Source organism: Agelaius phoeniceus, chromosome 7 (assembly GCF_051311805.1).
Source record: "Agelaius phoeniceus isolate bAgePho1 chromosome 7, bAgePho1.hap1, whole genome shotgun sequence".
NCBI lineage: Eukaryota > Metazoa > Chordata > Aves > Passeriformes > Icteridae > Agelaius > Agelaius phoeniceus.
The window spans coordinates 15,141,492-15,158,831 of record NC_135271.1 but is presented as its reverse complement, the minus strand read 5'-3'; the positions used below and the strand labels follow the sequence as shown (position 1 = coordinate 15,158,831).

Here is a 17,340-nt window from a genome sequence, read left to right as displayed (position 1 = left end):
CTGTGGAGATGGATTTATGAAGATCATAGTGTGAAGCTGCCTCCTAAGATTTCCTCTCAGGGTTGTAATTGCCCTCAGTTCTGTAGGAAGCTTGGCTTTAAATACCCAAGCTGCCTGTGGTCCTTGGAGGTTGTTCTGGTGACTCTGTGGGGTGAATGTTCTCCTGAAGTTACCTGAGGACTGTCATGGTGGTGTCACCAGTGATAGCACTGATCTCATTCCATTAGAAATTCCACTGGTAATCAGGAACAGTTGCTGAGTACTGATCTCACTGAAGAGATCCACTCACAGAGTTAACAAAACTTACATTCATGGAACTAAGAAAAGATGGGGGGGCCACAATTGCTCTGTGAGTGCCAGAGGTTTTGGATTTTTTGGTCACAACTAGCAGCAGGATTCTAGGGGCATAGGTGCTGGACAAATGACTTTCAGTGCTGCATCTCCCTTGGATATCCATAAGTCTTACATCAGAGTTATGGAATGAAAATATGGACAAAAATAATCTAATTTACAGGAAAAAAAATGTAGCTGGAAAGATGGAAAGAAAAGAAATAACCTACGGATTGGACTTTTAAGTTTTGTCATACAAACTCTGCAACAGAGCAGGAGAGAAAATCAGGTCTGGCAGGGCACAGATGAAGAACAGGCATTGTTAAAAAGCTCTTAGAATAATAAAGGTGAGTAATTTTTCTAACATTTCATAGTTGTAGGCAGTTTTTTAGAGCCCTTAAACAGCAAACAGTTCAGAATTTTTACAGAAGACTCTGAATTGCTCAAGTATTGCCCAGAGAAGCTGTGGCTGCCCATCCCTGGAAGTGTCCAAGGCCAGGTTGGACAAGGCCTGGGGTAGTGGAAGGTGTCCAGCCCATGACAGGGGGTGGAATGGGATGAACTTCCAACCCAAACCAATGTGGAATTCTCTGAAACCCCTGGAGAACTGGGCAGGACAAAGTGTCAGGGCCTGGGCCAGAGACCTCCTGAGAGCAGGTGAGCCATGGCAAGAGAAGCTTGTCAGCAAGTCAGAAATGAAAGGAAGAAATAAATACAGAGTTTCTGTAGAGGATCTCCAGGCATCCCTCTGGAAACACCCTGAGTTAAATTTCCCCCCAGAATTTCCCCTTGCATCAAAAGCTGTCCTTGCCCAGCACAGCCTCCTCAGTTCTGAAGCCACCAGGAAGCAGCAGCAGCTTGGGATTGTAAAGCTTGTTTAGCCAAGAGTGATTTCCTCCTTCTTGGTTTGTTTTGGTTTTGTTTTTGATCAGACACTTTAGATCTGGCCTGGGAAGCACATCTCCAAGTGGAAAGGGATTCCTGTCCTCATGTCCCACCTCAGGTTTTATCCAGCCCCAGTCTGGGAGCCTGGTGCTCTCTCTGAGTTATTCCCCAGGAGCTGGCAGACTGGGGATCTTTTATCTCTGCTGAAGTTTGCAGGAATTCTGTCCTTGCACTGCTGCTGCCTTTAGACAGCTAAAGAGTCCCAGAGCTCCCTGCCTCTGTGTCATTTCAGATCTGATCCTCCTAAAGACTCCTCCAAAATAATGTCCTGGCCAGCTGTGCTTTCATCCTCCTGGCTTTTTATTTCTGTGCTCATACATAATAAGGACATAATTACATTTGGATTTAAGCCTTCCTTCAAATTCCATTTTTCTGTATAGCTGAAGAGAAGTATTTGAAACTAAATAATGCCTTCAAATTTGGATTCTGTTTTAGCTCATCATTGATCATGTTGGTGAAGTTAGTTTTCTTCTGTTAATGTAATTTCCTATCTCAGGAGATCAGTCTGTTTGAAATGCTCTTTGATACATCTGAATGAAAAGCATGCTATAAATGCCAGTGTGCCACAGGATCCTCTAAGCAGGCAAACTAACACCAAATAAAATTCAGCTTGGAAGTTTGGGGAAGAAAATATTCATTATTTGTATTTCTTCTTCACACCTTCTGGTTTAAAGTAATTTATTTAAGTGATCTTACAGTAGCTTCTTTGTTTCTCTGTTGTACCTGCTCTGTCTTTAGAATTTTTATGTCAAAGGCTTATATGAATATTTAGCTCCTGCAGGGATTTTTCCTGTTCAGAAGACATCAGGTCTTTTCCTTGCCACTTCCTTACCTCCAAACTGCTTAGATTCTGCTTAGAGGTTTTTTCCCAGTTTATTTTTGGCTTAATTCCTTGAGGCTTAAATCTGTCTGGGAATTAGAAATATTATCCACTGATCTGTAGTAACTGTTGGCCAATCTGGGCGCAAACCAGCTTGTTTGGATAGCAGTCACCAAAATTGTCCAAGATTCTCTAAAATACATTTTTATATAAAACACTTAGAGAATATATAAAGTATAATAACCAAAATGTCATGGGCTGTGGATGCTGCATCCTGTCACCGTGCATTTCAGAGGAGATGTTATTTGTGGTAAAAAGCATTAGAAATAGCTCTAAACAAGCATTTTATTTGCCAGATAATTGTGGATAATCTGTGTTCTGTGGTGGGTAGTGGTCCCTGAAGAAACAGAAAATTGAAATGCTTTAGTTTTGCAAAGTATTCAAAGCACATGGGTGGCTGAAAAGTCAAATAACTCTATGACCCAAGTTGATATCATGTTTCTATCTGAATGTTTCTTTATTGGATTGCAGCCAGGGAGTGCACTCCAAGGGGTTTTAATGGCAAACTGCTTTCTCTAATGCCTTCCCTAAGGAATTTTTAAGAAATAATGCTCATTTAATTCATTCACTCATTATTTTTAGCCCAGTTCTCTTTGTCAGGCTTTTCACCTTTGCCAATGGTTTCCCATCACAGCCAGCTGGAATTTTTCTCCAAACGTGTCCCAGTAAGGTTCTGTATTCAAACAGTGACAGTGATACATGAAGAGTTCTGATAATTACTGTTACCATTTTTTTAAGCTTAAATGTCAGAAGTTTAGTGATGACTCAAGGCAGCTGGAAAATTTGCTTTAGAACAGAGAAAATACTTCAAAAACATTTCCTTGAATGTAATCTTTAAAAGTATTTTATTATTATTGTGTTTGAGCTGGTGCTGGAGGAGCAATGTCCTGGGTGTGCCAGGTGCTCATAAAGCATGAACAGATTGAGCTGGATTATTTTTGAAGGGTTAAAAAAACCAAAGTATCAAAGTTTGACCTCTTGAACGTGGCATAAAGAAGTGGGAAATCAGCAATAAAGAAGATTTTTTGGAATTTATTTCTGGCACTGTGCTCCTGGTTGCCTGGGTTAGGGCTGCATTCATTCTGACAAAGTGACAGGAGAAAAGAGGATTGGTTCCAGCTGCCAAGTGAGGTGTTGTCAGGGACTGGGGCTTCTCCATGGACTCCTGCCTGTGTTGGCAGACTTGAAAGGAACCTGTGTGAAAATTCAGCTTGTCATCATGTCCTGCCTGCCTTGTCACGAGTGTGAATAATTCAGTAACAAAGCTACCAAGCCAGAAGAGGTTTTTTTTTTTTTTCCCTGCTGTCTTGAAAGATCTGTATTTCAGTAATAAAACATTTACCATGTAAGCTCCAAATTGATTTCCATGTGAGTCACAGAGTGGTGGGGTTTGGAAGGAACCCTCCAGACCATGCAGTGCCACCTCTTGCCATGGGACACCCTCCTCTGTCCCAGGGTGCTCCAGCCTGGCCTTGGACACTTCCAGGGCTGGGGCAGCCACGTTCATTTTGGCAGCTTTTGTCTTAGCACTGGGAAAAAAATCAGCCTTTGTCCAAGTTCTGCAGGAACAATTGACCAGCCCTGTGTGTTCAGAGCCCTTTAATCCAGCATCCCCTCATCTGGGAGTGTCAGAAGGATGGTGCTTATCACATGAGCCCTCCTGTGATGAGGTAGAGCCCCCGGTCAGGCACTCTTGTGTGCTTGGATTACAGAGATTCTATCCTGCAGGACTGGGCAATTGCTTTTATTGTGTTTTATTTAGCTGCAACAACAGAAACAAGTTGGCCAGAGGAGCCTGTTGGGGTGTGTGCTCCCCAGCAGTGAAATGTGAGCTCAGGAGCTGGGGTTCTCAGATTCCTGCACCATCTAACCCTGCTGGGCTGTTAACATAACCCTCAACTCCAAACCAGCCCTTTTAGCTCCCCCAGCCCTTCCAGGGCTTGCTGCAGAAAACAACAGCTGCTTTGGATTCTTCAGTGGCATTGAGCTTGTGAACCCCTGGGCTGAAATCCCTCTGGAAAAAGGAATGGGGATTTCATTTAATAGGGGAGAGAACAAACCAGGTCTCACCAGTTAACTGGGTGAATTTGGAATATTCTGGTTTTCATAGTCTCTGAAGATTCACAGATGTCTGCCTGCAAAGTTTAAATATGTAGGTAACACTGAAAGATTTAACAGGTGGCAAAAAGATGATCCTTTGGTTTAAGAGTTTTACTTTCTTCATCAGGAATGAAAATTGATGTTTTATCACTGCAAATTTGGGGTTTTTTCTTCATTGGCTGCAGGCAAGCCAAGCTTTTCACCTTGTCCTGATTTTCCTTGTAGTGTTCAGTAGTCACTGTAAGTGATTTAATTTCTGTATTTTTTGTTATAAACTGTAAAAAAGCTTTAAACAAAAATAGGTGGCTGTTTTATTTTCAGTATCATGAAGTGGTTAATGTTGGTTTACTTCAGAATTTGTAGGCTTGACACTTATTTTTGTGTGAATAGAATAGGATCTGATGTCCACAAATTGCAGTGCTGGGCAACCAAACTAAATTTCAAGGATGGAGAGCTGTTGTGGTGCTTGGAAGTTTGCTGATGAGAATTGGAGTGCTGTGGAGAGGGAAATGATTCACCCAGGGTAGGACAATGGAGCAGTGGGAGGCTGGGCATTCATTTGGATCATCTTGGTCCTGGATTAACAGCCTGACATTTAAATTGCATTCTGTTCCTTATCCTTTCCTTGCTGTGATGTTCCTACACAGACAGCCTCTCTCCCTGGATTTATCTGTGCTCTGACAGGATCACTTCTGAAGGAATAAACCCAGACCACTTTGCTCTGCTGTGCTGCCCTTTGTGCTCACAGGTGCCAAAGGTTCCCATTCCCCAGATAAGATAAAATGCACAACCAGTTTTTTCATCTGGACATTTTACTTTTTATTCTTTTAATCTTCCTGCAAAATAAATTCTTTTCTCTGGTTGTCAGAACTGAGGTTGGCCTGTGGCTTGAATCAGTCCTGGGCTGCACTCAGAGCTGAGACTCATCCCAGGGCTTTTCTCTGTTACATCTTGGAAACTTCAACCCTCCAGCCTTGTGATAAAGAGAGTGAAGAGTGTTTGGCAAGGAGCTCTAAGGCACCCTCTCCTGGGAAGCCTCTGCCACTGACAAAAAGAGGGTTTTTGTAACCATTCTCCTTGTGCTGCTCAGGGGGGAGTTGCTCTTCATGGCTGGCTGTGGCTTAGCATGGGTGGCCACTCATCCATGATTTATTTCCTGTGTTCTGCTGGCAGTCCCAGCTGTAATTCCTGGGCTGAAGGGAAATTTTCTCTCATGTGGGAATAAAGTCTGTGGCCATCTTTTCCAAAATAGAAGCAAAGGCTGTCATCAGGGTGGTAATATCCTGAACAAGGCATTATAGTACAGATAGCTGCTGAAATAAGTGAAAAGGAAAAGAAAGTTTATGGCTTAGCCTTAGAAGCAATCAATTTAATGTGATTAATGCCAATTATTTTGAGTGGGGAGAGATTCAGAACTGCAGGGCACTTCAGGTTTAAAGTAAATTTTTGATTCAAGTTTCCTAGATTGTAGAAATGTAATTGCCATGGGGAAGGAGGGGAATCCCTCCATATATTATCAACTGAACAGTGTGCTCTGGGACATACTGAAGTACAAGATAATAGCAATTAGGTGTAGAACAGAAGGACTTCTGTGCAGCTGAGGGTCAAGGAGATACTGAGTTGACAAGCCTGATGTTTTTCTCCTCCATACCCCAAGACTAAAAAGTATGAAGAAGATTTAGCAAAGATGTAACAAAATGTTCTGGTGTTTGGTGCATCACTGTGCTGTGGACAGATGTGTCAGCCCAGTGCCATTGTTGCTTTTAAAGCTTTTTTTGTTTTCTATCCTTTCACTTCTCTGATGAAAGTTGGAGTCTGTCAGTCTGATAGTCTTGTAACAGCAGCAGAATAATTTGAAGAAATACAAAATTATGGATAATGATGAAAGTAAGAAGCCTCTGGAAAACTTGGCAATGCAGCTGTCAGGTTCCATGAAAATAATCTTACATTTTAATGGAATGCAAGTTACAGGACGTGCTAGAAACATTTCTTTGTTCTCTTGCTCATGACCAGCAGAACCAAGTGAAATGATTCTGAATCACATTAGAGGGGGTGTTTGCTCTGGAGCTTTTCCAGCACTTCATCCTTGAGACATTTCCAGGAGGAGTTTTACAGAGTCACCTCTGGGGATGGCAGTCACTCTTTGCCGCTGCTCCTGGCCTGCTGAGCTCAGCCTTTGAGCAGGTTCATTCCCCCACTGCCCCTTCCCCTGCTCTGTCCTGGAGCTCCACTGAAGTGAACCTTTGGCAATTGCTTTGCTTTGTGGTGTTTGTTTTTGGCACAGGAACAAGGCTCATGCAGTGATGCCACCCATCTGTCCCCTCATGCCAGCCTCCCCATCAGTCTCCAGAGCTTTTAAACACACACTTGGGTTCCCATCAGATGTGACACAGCAGCAGAGTCTTTACATCCAGTTCTGTAGCTGTCACCAAAACTGGCAGCAGCAGCACAGAGGGGCTGGGCTGGGAGGGAGCCCCAGGACAGCTCCAGGTGGGCTCTGTGGCACACCCAGCTCAGAGCAGAGCTCAGGCTGAGGGGGTGGAGAGTGCCAGGGAGCGGTGCTGAGAGTCTGCACATCTGTGAGCAGTCACATTCTGCTGGCTTTGCATGCTAAAGCCCTTTCTTGCCTGTGCTGGGCATTCCCTGGCTGCAGGGGCTCCAGACTCCTGCACAATAAGTGAGGCTCTATTCAAACACCACTGGGTGTTCCATTGCTTCCTACTGATCACATGTTTTTACTTGCAATTGTCTTTTTTCCTCTTCCCTGTTTAGCCACATTTGAGGTAATTAGTGGGCACACTGCTGCATATATGAATTTTTAGGGGATTTTGTGCAACTCTGATTTTTTTCATTTTCATTGCTGCCGGCTCTTACTCCCAACACTGGAGCAAGATAGGCTGTTAAAATTGCTGGAGAAGTAATTGAGGTCAAGGCTTTGAAGTACTGCTTCTTAGTTGTGAATTATTAATTCTCAAGGCATACAGAAAGAGTGACATTATAAAATACATTGTAAAATTGTGGACTTTGCCACACTAGCTGCTCTGCTTGCATGCATTCTGCTCTGCTTTTCATAACATCTCCTTGGATTACCTCTTACCATTTTTAGTTGTTTTCAGTTCATCTTCAGACTGGATTTCTCATTTCTCATTCTCCAAAATCCACACGATTTTGGGATTACTCTGATGTGAAGTCTGGGAGGTCACAGTCTTTCCTAGTGAGAAATTACAGTGAAAAAAGGGAAGTTCCTGAGAGTTTATGGTGAGATCCAAGGCTGTGTCAGAAAACAGTTTGGGCTGATACAGCTAGTTTTATACCCACAGAAACTGTAAAAAAATCCTGCTTTAAACCCAGGAACTTCTCAGGCTTTTGATTTCTGGTCTGGCTCCAAGAATGTAGGATGCAAATTCAAGTTTTCATTTTCAGCCTGTTTGGTGTCAGACTTTGTCAGAAACTTTTGTTGAAGGCTCTTAGCTCAGGGTAGAGAGCAGAAGGGCTGTTCATACTGGTCACGACAGGGACATCAACAGGGCTGGCTCTCACCATGTTTGCTTCAAGCTGCCTTTGCCAGGACCTCATTTTTTATGTTGTTTGCATTGTAGAATATTTGAGTCAATGCTGTTGCTTAAATTAGCACAGTCTCATCCTTGCTGTGCTTGGTTCTTCTAGGCTGGGATCTCTCTGTCCTTGCTCTAGCATGAGGTTTCCCACTTAACCCCATCCCCTGGTTTAAATGGATAGCCCTGCACCTTGACATCCAGAAATCTCTCTTCCTATTTCCAAATATTTGTGTGAGCACTGCTTTTTATTTTTAACAGTACAAAACTGCAGTGATGAACGTGTGATGGTGCTTTTAACCTTCTTCAGGTGAAATAAGAAACTCAGATTTATTCCTGGCTGCTGAATCAAGTATCTCTTCCCAGATTTCTTCTAGAGGGGTTATGAAACACTGAAGAATTCTTCTAATAAATGCACCCACAAGGTGTATCTGAAGAGCTGAAGTAGATCTTTACCTCTGGCTAACCTCAGCTTTCCAAGCTTTTACCACACTGGAAAAGAATGTAGTCCCAAAAGGCTTTCAAGCTTGATGTGGTTTTTTTGGAAGCTGTTTAACTTTTGTTGTGGGGTTTTTATTACTCTCTGATTACAGCTTAATGGCTTATTAAGAACAACAGTTCCATCCCAGTCCAAAAACATCTTTTCATAACAATTCTCCCTGTGAGTCATTGCATTTATTTATCTCCATATTTATTGCAGTAAATCCTTCACTTCCTCTGCTCCCCCAAGCTCCCTGTTTGGTGTTTGTTGTTCTCACTGAAACCCTGGCAGCCATGGCAGAACACATCTTTGTTTTTCTGCAGCATTTCTGCATTTACAGAGCTGCACTGGGGTTTTTCTTGGATTGCCTCCCTATTTTATGTTCTGTGTCCTTGTGGCAGCCTTTGAAAGCTTTTCCCAGCCAGCACAAAGTGCATTAAATGGCATGTGCAAATGAGCAACAGCACAGCTGCTAATTGTGCTAACAGATGTAAATAGGAAAACCATTACTTCTCTAATGCTACAAGTATTTATAGCAACCATTCCCCATCTTCCATAACACTTTGATTATGGATGGAGCCTCTCTCAGGTTCAGCAAAGTTGATTAAGCTTTTGCAGATGGTTTGATTTGCTGAGGTAATGTGGAAGAAATGCAGATGTTTTCAAGCTTTTGTTTTAGATGCTTCAGGCAACTGAGTGGCTTAAAAGGAAAGCTTTTGCTTTGCATCCTTTAGGAACATCCTTGGCTTTTGAAAGGGAACATATGGCAGGGCTGTTCCCAGGGACTCTGAGCTCTGGGAGCCTCACCTGCCCTGTCAGGTTGGTTTGAACATCATCTGCCTGGAGCAGAGCAGGACTTGCAGAACCTCTGGCCAGAGCCAGGCTGCTCCCATTTCCTCTGGGCTTGTGATTCATCCAGCAGATCCTGCAGCCCAGGGACAGAGCCTCTCTTGGCAATGAGGGGCATCCTCATGGGTGGAAGTGTGTTTGCAGCTCACAGGAGGCTGGCCTCAGAGGAATTGGGATAATTCAGGTTATTTTCCTTGTGTGTAACCCTTTGCCACAGCCTGGGCCAGCCCTGGAGGAGCAGAGGAGGCTCCTGACCTCAAGCACTGAGGCACCAGCAGTCTCTGCTCCCTGGGTTCATTCCCATTTTCTCTTTTCAGCAGCCCAGGTGAAGTGTTAAATGGCAGTAAGAGACCTGTCCTCCCTCTCCATCCAGCCCCAGGGGGTTTTGCACTCACAGTGCATCTGATCCATGGCACAGTTTTCTTTGGGAAGCTGTTTGGCTCCCTTCATCTGGCTCAATTCTCTTGCCTTTGCACCAACAGGATTTAGGTGTATTTATCTCATCCATAGCCTGTTCCTCCTCTAGCAACTTCAGAGAGTCCTTCTCTCCCTTTATCTTTCTGCAGTAGCAGACAGCAGAAAATTTGTGGAAGCTTGAGGGAAATAGTTCCTGCTTTAAGATGTGAAATCTCAAACAAATGGCAAATGTGTTCAGTGTGTCAAGGAATTGCTGTGTCTGTGGAAGGCATCTTCAGCTTCTCTCTGTCCTGGCAGGCAGGTCAGTGCTTCCCACACCAATTCTCTAACCTAGCTCTGGGTGCAGATATTAAAAAAAAAAAAAAAAAACACCTCCAAACCTTAGTGTTTCTCTTCTTCCTCACAATGCTGCTCTTTTCCAAATAGCTGCAGTGGTGTGTTCTGGCTTTGGTTAGTTTTTTTTTCCCTGCAGTAAAAAATTCACCTTTTTCTCCCCACCTTATGACTTGGCTACTAAGAAATCTGCTAAAGCATTTCCTCATCATTCTGCAAAATGACAGTGGCTTGGTGTCTAGGAGAATTTTAAAATCTGAACTTGGGATCACAGGATTTTAAAATCCCAGTTGGGATCCATGGAAATGGATGTGATGCACCTGCTAAAGCAGAGAGCTCGTGGGAGATTCCTTTGTGTAGGTTTTTCACCCCCCCACTCTTCTCTTTCTTCAGAGAACTAAAATTTAATTACACAGCTTGGAAAACTCTTCACATCCTGTAGAGACTGAGCTAAATAAAACAATGAGAGAGAAATGAGAGCAAGACAGGAACAAGAATTGTACAAAACCACCTCATACTTGAGATTTCTGTACTACTCAAAGGTTTCATTCAGCTCCTTCTTAAATGGGAGGGGATGTGTGGGGGTTGATGGGTGTGAGTACTTATTGTTTCTGCAAGGGGGAAAGAAAGAAAGAAAAGGTGGCTTTCAGTATAATTCATAGGACTAATGGGTACATCTGCCTGGTTATTAAATCCTAAAGCCTTGGCTGAGTAATAAATGCCATTTTACTGCTGCTCAGAAGCCCCTTTGCTGATCACTGAAGCACAAGTCAGGTCCAAGCAGAGGTTGTTTGGAATTTAACCTTGGTCATAAATGCTGGGTTGAGATAATGTTCTGGTGAAATAGAACTGCTTTTTAAAAAAATTACTACTATTATGATTACTGGCACAGAAGAGGGAAGGGCAGGAGCAATTATCTGTGATCTTTTTCTGGCTCCACTGGAATTTTACAGGATTGTGGATCTAAAGGATGTGGAGGTGGATCAGAAAGTTCATCACAGTATCATGGTTGTAGTCACAGTGAGAGGACAGATGTGTTAAACTGCACAGGGACTGGCCAAACAGTGCAGGGTGTGAAGTACCAGTAGTGGGTATGTTAGGGCTAATAAATGAGCTAAATCTGCTTTGGATTTTTTTTTTTAATACCTATTTTAAAAATTTTATTTCTGGGTAATCCTTATATATAATTTGTTTTAAATAAATAAAGAAGATTCCCGAGGGAAAGTTTCCATCAGAACTTTTCCAGGCTTCTCTGGTAGCTGTCACCAAAATATTGTGTTTGCTTTGGATAACTGAGCAAATTACAAATTAAAAGCTTAATAAAAGACAAGCAGTTAATAAGCATAACTTGGTGCTGTATAAACAGTTGAAAAAATAGTCTCTTCTCCCAGAGCTGCCAGATCAGGTCAAATGTCAGTGTTTGAAACAGTGCCTGGTTCTTGAGTGTGTGTTTCATCATGCTTCTTGAAAGGGCACAACGGAACTCTCTTCTGGGGTTGAGGTCTACAGATCCTCTCCCTAGTGCTCTTAAATGCAATCACAGCACCCCAGAATGGTTTGGGTTGGAAGGGACCCTAAAACTTATCCCACCCCCCCTGCCATGGCAGGGACACCTTCCACTGTCCCAGGTTGATCCAAGCCCCATCCAGCCTGGCCTTGGGCACTGCCAGGGATCCAGGGGCAGCCACAGCTGCTCTGGGCACCCTGTGCCAGGGCTTAGCCACCCTGACAGAGAAGAATTTCTCCCTAATACCCAATTTTAACCTATTTTTGTCAGTTTGAAGCCATTCTTTCCTTCCCTGTCACTCCAGGCCCTCGTACACAGCCTCTCTGATCACTCTCCCAGTGTGGACTTACAGCAGATGCTTTTAGTAATTAGTAATTTAGTAATTTTACACCACATCTGTGGCCAGTCTGTGAAGGTTTGGCTCTTGCTGCATCTGTCTCTAAAATAACAAAGCCAAAAGCCCCATAAATTTTGACCAACCTTAAAAAATCACCTGAGTTCTTGGGTCGAGTTTGTCTTTGGAGCTATTTTGGCCTGAAGTCAGCATCAGAATCAGTTGCCTTGTGTCCATGAAGGGTTTATAAAATGCCTTGGAGAATTCTGAATGATGCTGTCTTTTTGGGGGCTCTCCTTCCATTGTTGCAGGATGCCATTTTTGGAAAATTCCTGTTCCATCTTTGGCACTCAGGCTCCTTGCACTGTGAGGGGCTGGTGGTGCCAGGGGCTCCTTTTTGCAGCTGTGCTTCTCTTCTGTGCAGGAAGTTTTCACTGAAAGGAAACCTTCTCTTGATCCCTTTAAAATCATCATCCCCTGTCCCATTTATTTTATATGTTTATTCATGTAATGGTTATTTATGAAACCTCTTTGTACAAACAAAACATCTTTGTTTAAACACAGAGGGCACTTTCTGTGGGTCATGTTACATCCTTGAAGGGATGTTATAAATCCTCCTTTCCCTTCTCATTTCTAGCAGCATTTTGCCTCTTTATAATGCAGGGTACATCCTGCTCTGCTGAATCTTTTTGCTTCTGATTATTCAGTGTTGCACATAAGCAGCTGTGCCCAGAGAGAAGTGCCCCCCATTAATGAGGAGGTGCTGAGCCATATGGCAGGTGAGGATGGAACATTGCAGCTCTGGGCTGAGCCCCTCCTGTTCACACCCAGAGAGCACCCTGTGAATGTATCCTGCCAACACCATCAGCTCCTTGGGAGTGACAGGGAGCCTTTCTGGAGCCTTCTGCCTTCTCTGCTGAGCTCCTGCTTCTCTGCAGGCACTGCTCAGAGCCCATTTCCCTGTGTAACAACTCGTAAAGGGACAGAGGGAAAAGCCAAGGGTGCTCTGAGGTGTCTGCACTGCTCTGCTCTTGGATACTGTACAGCTCTGTGTGTGTGTCCAGTGGTGTTCCCAGCCCTGGGCTCAGTTCCTTCTAGTGATCCATCTCATGGAGAAACACAGGAGTGGGAAACTCTTGGATGATGCTGTTTTCTGACCAGAGATGGGGCAACTGAGAGGCATTTAAAAACTTTTATTCTATTTTCAGTCTCATGAGAAGGGTGAGACAATCCAGATGTTATAATTCACATTATCACAATCAGAAGCTATTTCCTAATTACAGTACATTATAAGTGTTTTTTGGCCTATCAGCTTTAGCCACACCATGCTGCAAATACCTTAAAGCCAATCATCTAAAACTCCCCCTCATGGGTCCCACTACAATGCACCTTTCACAGTTCTATTTCTCCAAAGTATCCAGCCTTGTTTGCAAGGCCATCCTTTGAAACTTGTTTTTAGTTCCATTTCTCTCTCAATGTCTGTCCTATCCCATGGCATTTCTAAGTTAGCATTTCTTATCTCAAAGTTTACATACAGATATGTGAGCCTTCTGTCAGGCTTTGAGAATTCTCTACAAATCCATTTCCCACAGGAAACAATGTGCAAGAAGCCCTCAGTGAGTTCAGTTTCCACCACAGCCATCATAACCTGCATCTGTGGATTGAAATTGCCTGGGTTTGAAATTTTATTGCAGCTGAAGATGGCATTAGCTTTTAAAATACAGCATTTTTTTAACACAGCATGCAGTTGGATGAGTGTGGAAATGGGTGTGCTAGCAGAAGAGTGACAAAGTCACTACACACATTATTGCCTTTAGCAGGTGCCATATTGGACCCAAATAGCTGCTCTTTCACCCCAGAAGAGCAGGCAGCCTGTTCCTGAGGAGGAGTGGGATTTCTGCAGCCCTGTTTGTAACAGGATTTGTGGCCTTAAACTGCATTTTAAACTCTGTTGAGATTCCAAGCACTTTGCACTTTTATGGACATCTGTGATGCAACTTGATCAATTGAAAAGTGAAATCACAGAGTTTCTCATGGATCATAGGTTTTCTTTGATCCTTTTGGATTTTAACCATGGCATAACCTTTATCCTTTCAGTCAGCAGGAGAAAACCAAACCTTCACAAGGGGAGCTGATCTTAAGTGTTTGAAGTGTGGTGTTGGAGCCAGGGAAATATTGATGTGTTTGAAGCTTGACTCAGGCAAAAAGGTCCCATTAGTGCCCCTTCCTGGTGTGCCCTGATGTCCAGCTCTGGGTGGTCTGGGCCAAAACACTTGGCATGTGTTTGAAAGGCATCATTTTATGTATTGGCAAACCTGGAGCTGACAGTGTTTGAAGCAGGACTGTGCCTTGCTGTGATCCCACAGGTCATGGCAGGGGGATTTTGTGCCCTTCCCTGTAAAAGCATCTCCAGTGTACCAGGACAGTCTTCAAAACCTCCTCATCTACTGCATGCATTGGTTTTTTAGTCGTTTTCTTTTTTAACAGATGTGAGTACATAAATTTCCCAGATTTTCCTGCTTTATATTCCAGCTGCACACAAAAATAGGAGCTGGAAATCCAGCAGAATGCACTCTGGAGCACAGGCCCCTTGGTGTGTTTGGGTGGAACATATTTAATACCAGCCTGTGAGAACAATATTGTATTTGCATCCTGATGAAGGCAGGAATGTTGTTCTCAGAAGGCTAATTTATTACTTTATGATAATATATTAAAGAATACCATACTATACTAAAGAATACAGGAAGGACACTTACTGAATGCTAAAAAGATAATGAAAAAGATAAAAGATAATGAAAACTCCTGACTCTCTCCAGAGTCTGACACAGCTTGGCCCTGATTGGCCAAAGAGTGAAAACAACTCCCAGCAGAATCCAATGGAACAATCACCTGTGGGTAAACAATGTCCAAACACATTCCACATGTGAGCACAACACAGGAGAAGCAAATGAGAGAAGAATTGTTTTCCTGTTCTCTGAGGCTCCTCAGCTTCCCAGGAAAGAAATCCTGGGTGAAGGGATTTTCCAGAGAATGTGAATGGCACAGAATAACATGCCAGGGATGTGGTGTCTGCCTGGCATCCCTTCTTGCACAGGGATCACACCATGTCAGAATTTCTCCTGCTCAGCATCTCTGTGCTTTATAAACACAAACCACCATAGCTCTGTGCTTTTCCCTGGACACAGAGGTTATGGAATAGCAGGCAGTGTGTGTGTGCACCTGTTGGGAAGGATGAAAGTTTGACAAGGAAGTCTCACAGATATGTGTGCTTAGCAGAAAGATTTTTGAATGTAGAATCTGAAGAAGAAATAGAGATGAAAGCAAGTTTTGATATAGAAGAAAAGAATTGCTGAGCCAGTTTTACTGGCTAACCAAGGAGGCAAAGGCTGTGTTAGTTAGAAGGGGTTTTTATGGCTTAGAGCAAAGGACAAACCCACCTCAAACAAGAAGATGTTTTTACCAAGCAGAAAGAGAGCACAAGCAAACAAGTCAGCAAATGTTGCAAGCAGAAAAAAGGTCTCAGAATTTTCCACTGCAAGAAAACTGAAAAACAACTTCCAGCTGCAACTGTAATGTACTGACTTTTCAGTAACATGAATATGGTAATTATAGTAGTTATGATAGACTATAGATAAGGTATAGATTGGTTCTACTGTATTAAGATGCTCAGCAAAGTATATAATGCATTGTAACCAAAAGAAAAGTATATAATGCATTGTGACCAAAAGAAAAGTATATAATGCATTGTAACCAAAAGAAAAGTATATAATGCATTGTGACCAAAAGAAAAGTATAGAATGCATTGTAACCAAAAGAAAAGTATATAATGCATTGTAACCAAAAGAAAAGTATAGAATGCATTGTGACCAAAAGAAAAGTATATAATGCAATGTAACCAAAACCAGGGGGTCTCCAGGCCTGCCTGCAGCTGGAGCTGACAGCTGTAGGCACAGGCTCTGTCACCCATGATCCTGGACTGCTGTAACCTCTTGGATGGAATAAACTCCAAATAATTCTGGAGAGCTGCCTGGAGTCCCACATCCCTCATTCAGGCTCTTACATGCACTTAAGCTGTAGCTGGTGATGGCAGATTTTTCCCACTTGATTCCCCAGTGTCCCCTTGATTCCATTGCTGTGGAGCACTCCCTGTAAGGATTCAGGGCTCCTGCCATGTGAGCCCATGGCTGCTGTGCCAGGATAACAGAGCTGTGCTTCCCTGCAGGAGGACTTTCGGAATAAAGTGGAAGATTACATTAAGCGCTACGCCAGATGATGAAGGGATGGATGGATGGCAGGACCACGGCTCCAGAGCTGTCCTTAACCTCAGCAGCAGCCAAAGCAGCCTGGCTTGTACCAGTCCTGTGTCCATGTTGTTCTGAAGAAGAAAACTAACTTTATAACCTGTCCATGTTCAAAGGAGAGTTCAGCATAAATACAGCAAGAAATTGTGTCTGTTGGTTGAAAAAGTTGTCTGCTTCCTATTACAAATGTTTACTCTTCTGAACTGTACTGTATATCCTGTTGATGAGATATGCTTGAGAAGTTAAAAGAAGTCACTATTGAAATTGTAATTACACTTTTTTTTTTTAAACTCTTGCCTAATCTGGAGGGGGGGGAAGGAAAAAAAGCAAACCCAAACAGCCCAAGCAGAAAAGGTGGTGTGTTTTTGGAACACTTCGAGTTGGCAATAAATGGTCTCCTGTGAACCAAATCACAAAACTGTTGCCTTTGATGAGCAGAAAAAACAAAATGAGCTTTTTCTGAGAAGCACTCAGCTGAGGCTTAGAGCTTGCCAGAGTGGAAGTGCAAAATGAGATTCTACTTCTGGTATTGAAGTTCTCAATGCTGTTTAATGTAAGTATGTTTTTGTCACAGTTTGGAATTTTTACATTGTTAATTTCAGGCCCTGTTTGGGCTACAGGTTTATTGGTTTTTTGTTTCTATTCATTGTGTGAAGTAGTTAAAAGAAATACAGGCTAATATGTAACTTAAGTACATGTTTAGTATTAGTAAAATTATATGTGTATATATATATATATAAAATATATATTATATATTTCTGTGAAAAAAAAATAATGGAAGGGAGATTTTTTAAAAAAGAAATCTGCCTTTGGCTTTCCAATCTGGATGTGGTGAGGGAGCATCAGAAGCCATTTGCTCTGATGAAGTAAATTGAGGCACTGTTACCTGGAGAGCACCTGACTGTGTTCTCAGGATTCCTGCACTGGAGGGAAGGACACAGCTGGAAACACAACACATTCCCCCATTCGTGCACCCTTTGGCTTTCTTGATTTGGGAGGATGTGATGCTGCAGGTGCCTTTTCTCTAAGGAGCTGGATGGCACTGGGAGCCTGCAGGAGAGGCTTCAGTCCTGGTGCCAGAGCTCCCTGGGCATCCTCCAGGACTGGGATCACACAGAGGAGCTGATGGAGCCCAGCTGAGCTTCTACAAACTAGGAAATAAATATTTGTGTGATTTCATGCAAAGCAAGTGTGTGTGTGACACTTGGGCATTGACTGTTGGGGTTTTACTCCCCCTTCATTCTCTCCTGCTGTTCCTCTGCTGCAGATGCTGCAGGAAATGGAAACGATCTCCCTCAAGAGCACAGCA

At 43.0% G+C, this 17,340-nt stretch overlaps 1 protein-coding gene across 1 annotated transcript in view; it reads left to right on the top strand.

Annotated features, from left to right (window-relative positions):
* UBE2F (ubiquitin conjugating enzyme E2 F (putative)) overlaps positions 1 to 17,216 on the top strand; it is a 61,287-nt gene extending 44,071 nt beyond the window's left edge. The window contains exon 10 of the mRNA XM_054636191.2: positions 15,953 to 17,216. Coding sequence (XP_054492166.1) covers positions 15,953 to 16,003 — 51 coding nt within the window. The 3' untranslated portion in view covers positions 16,004 to 17,216. The remainder of the gene's footprint in view (positions 1 to 15,952) is intronic.
* The last annotated feature ends 124 nt before the right edge of the window (positions 17,217 to 17,340 follow it).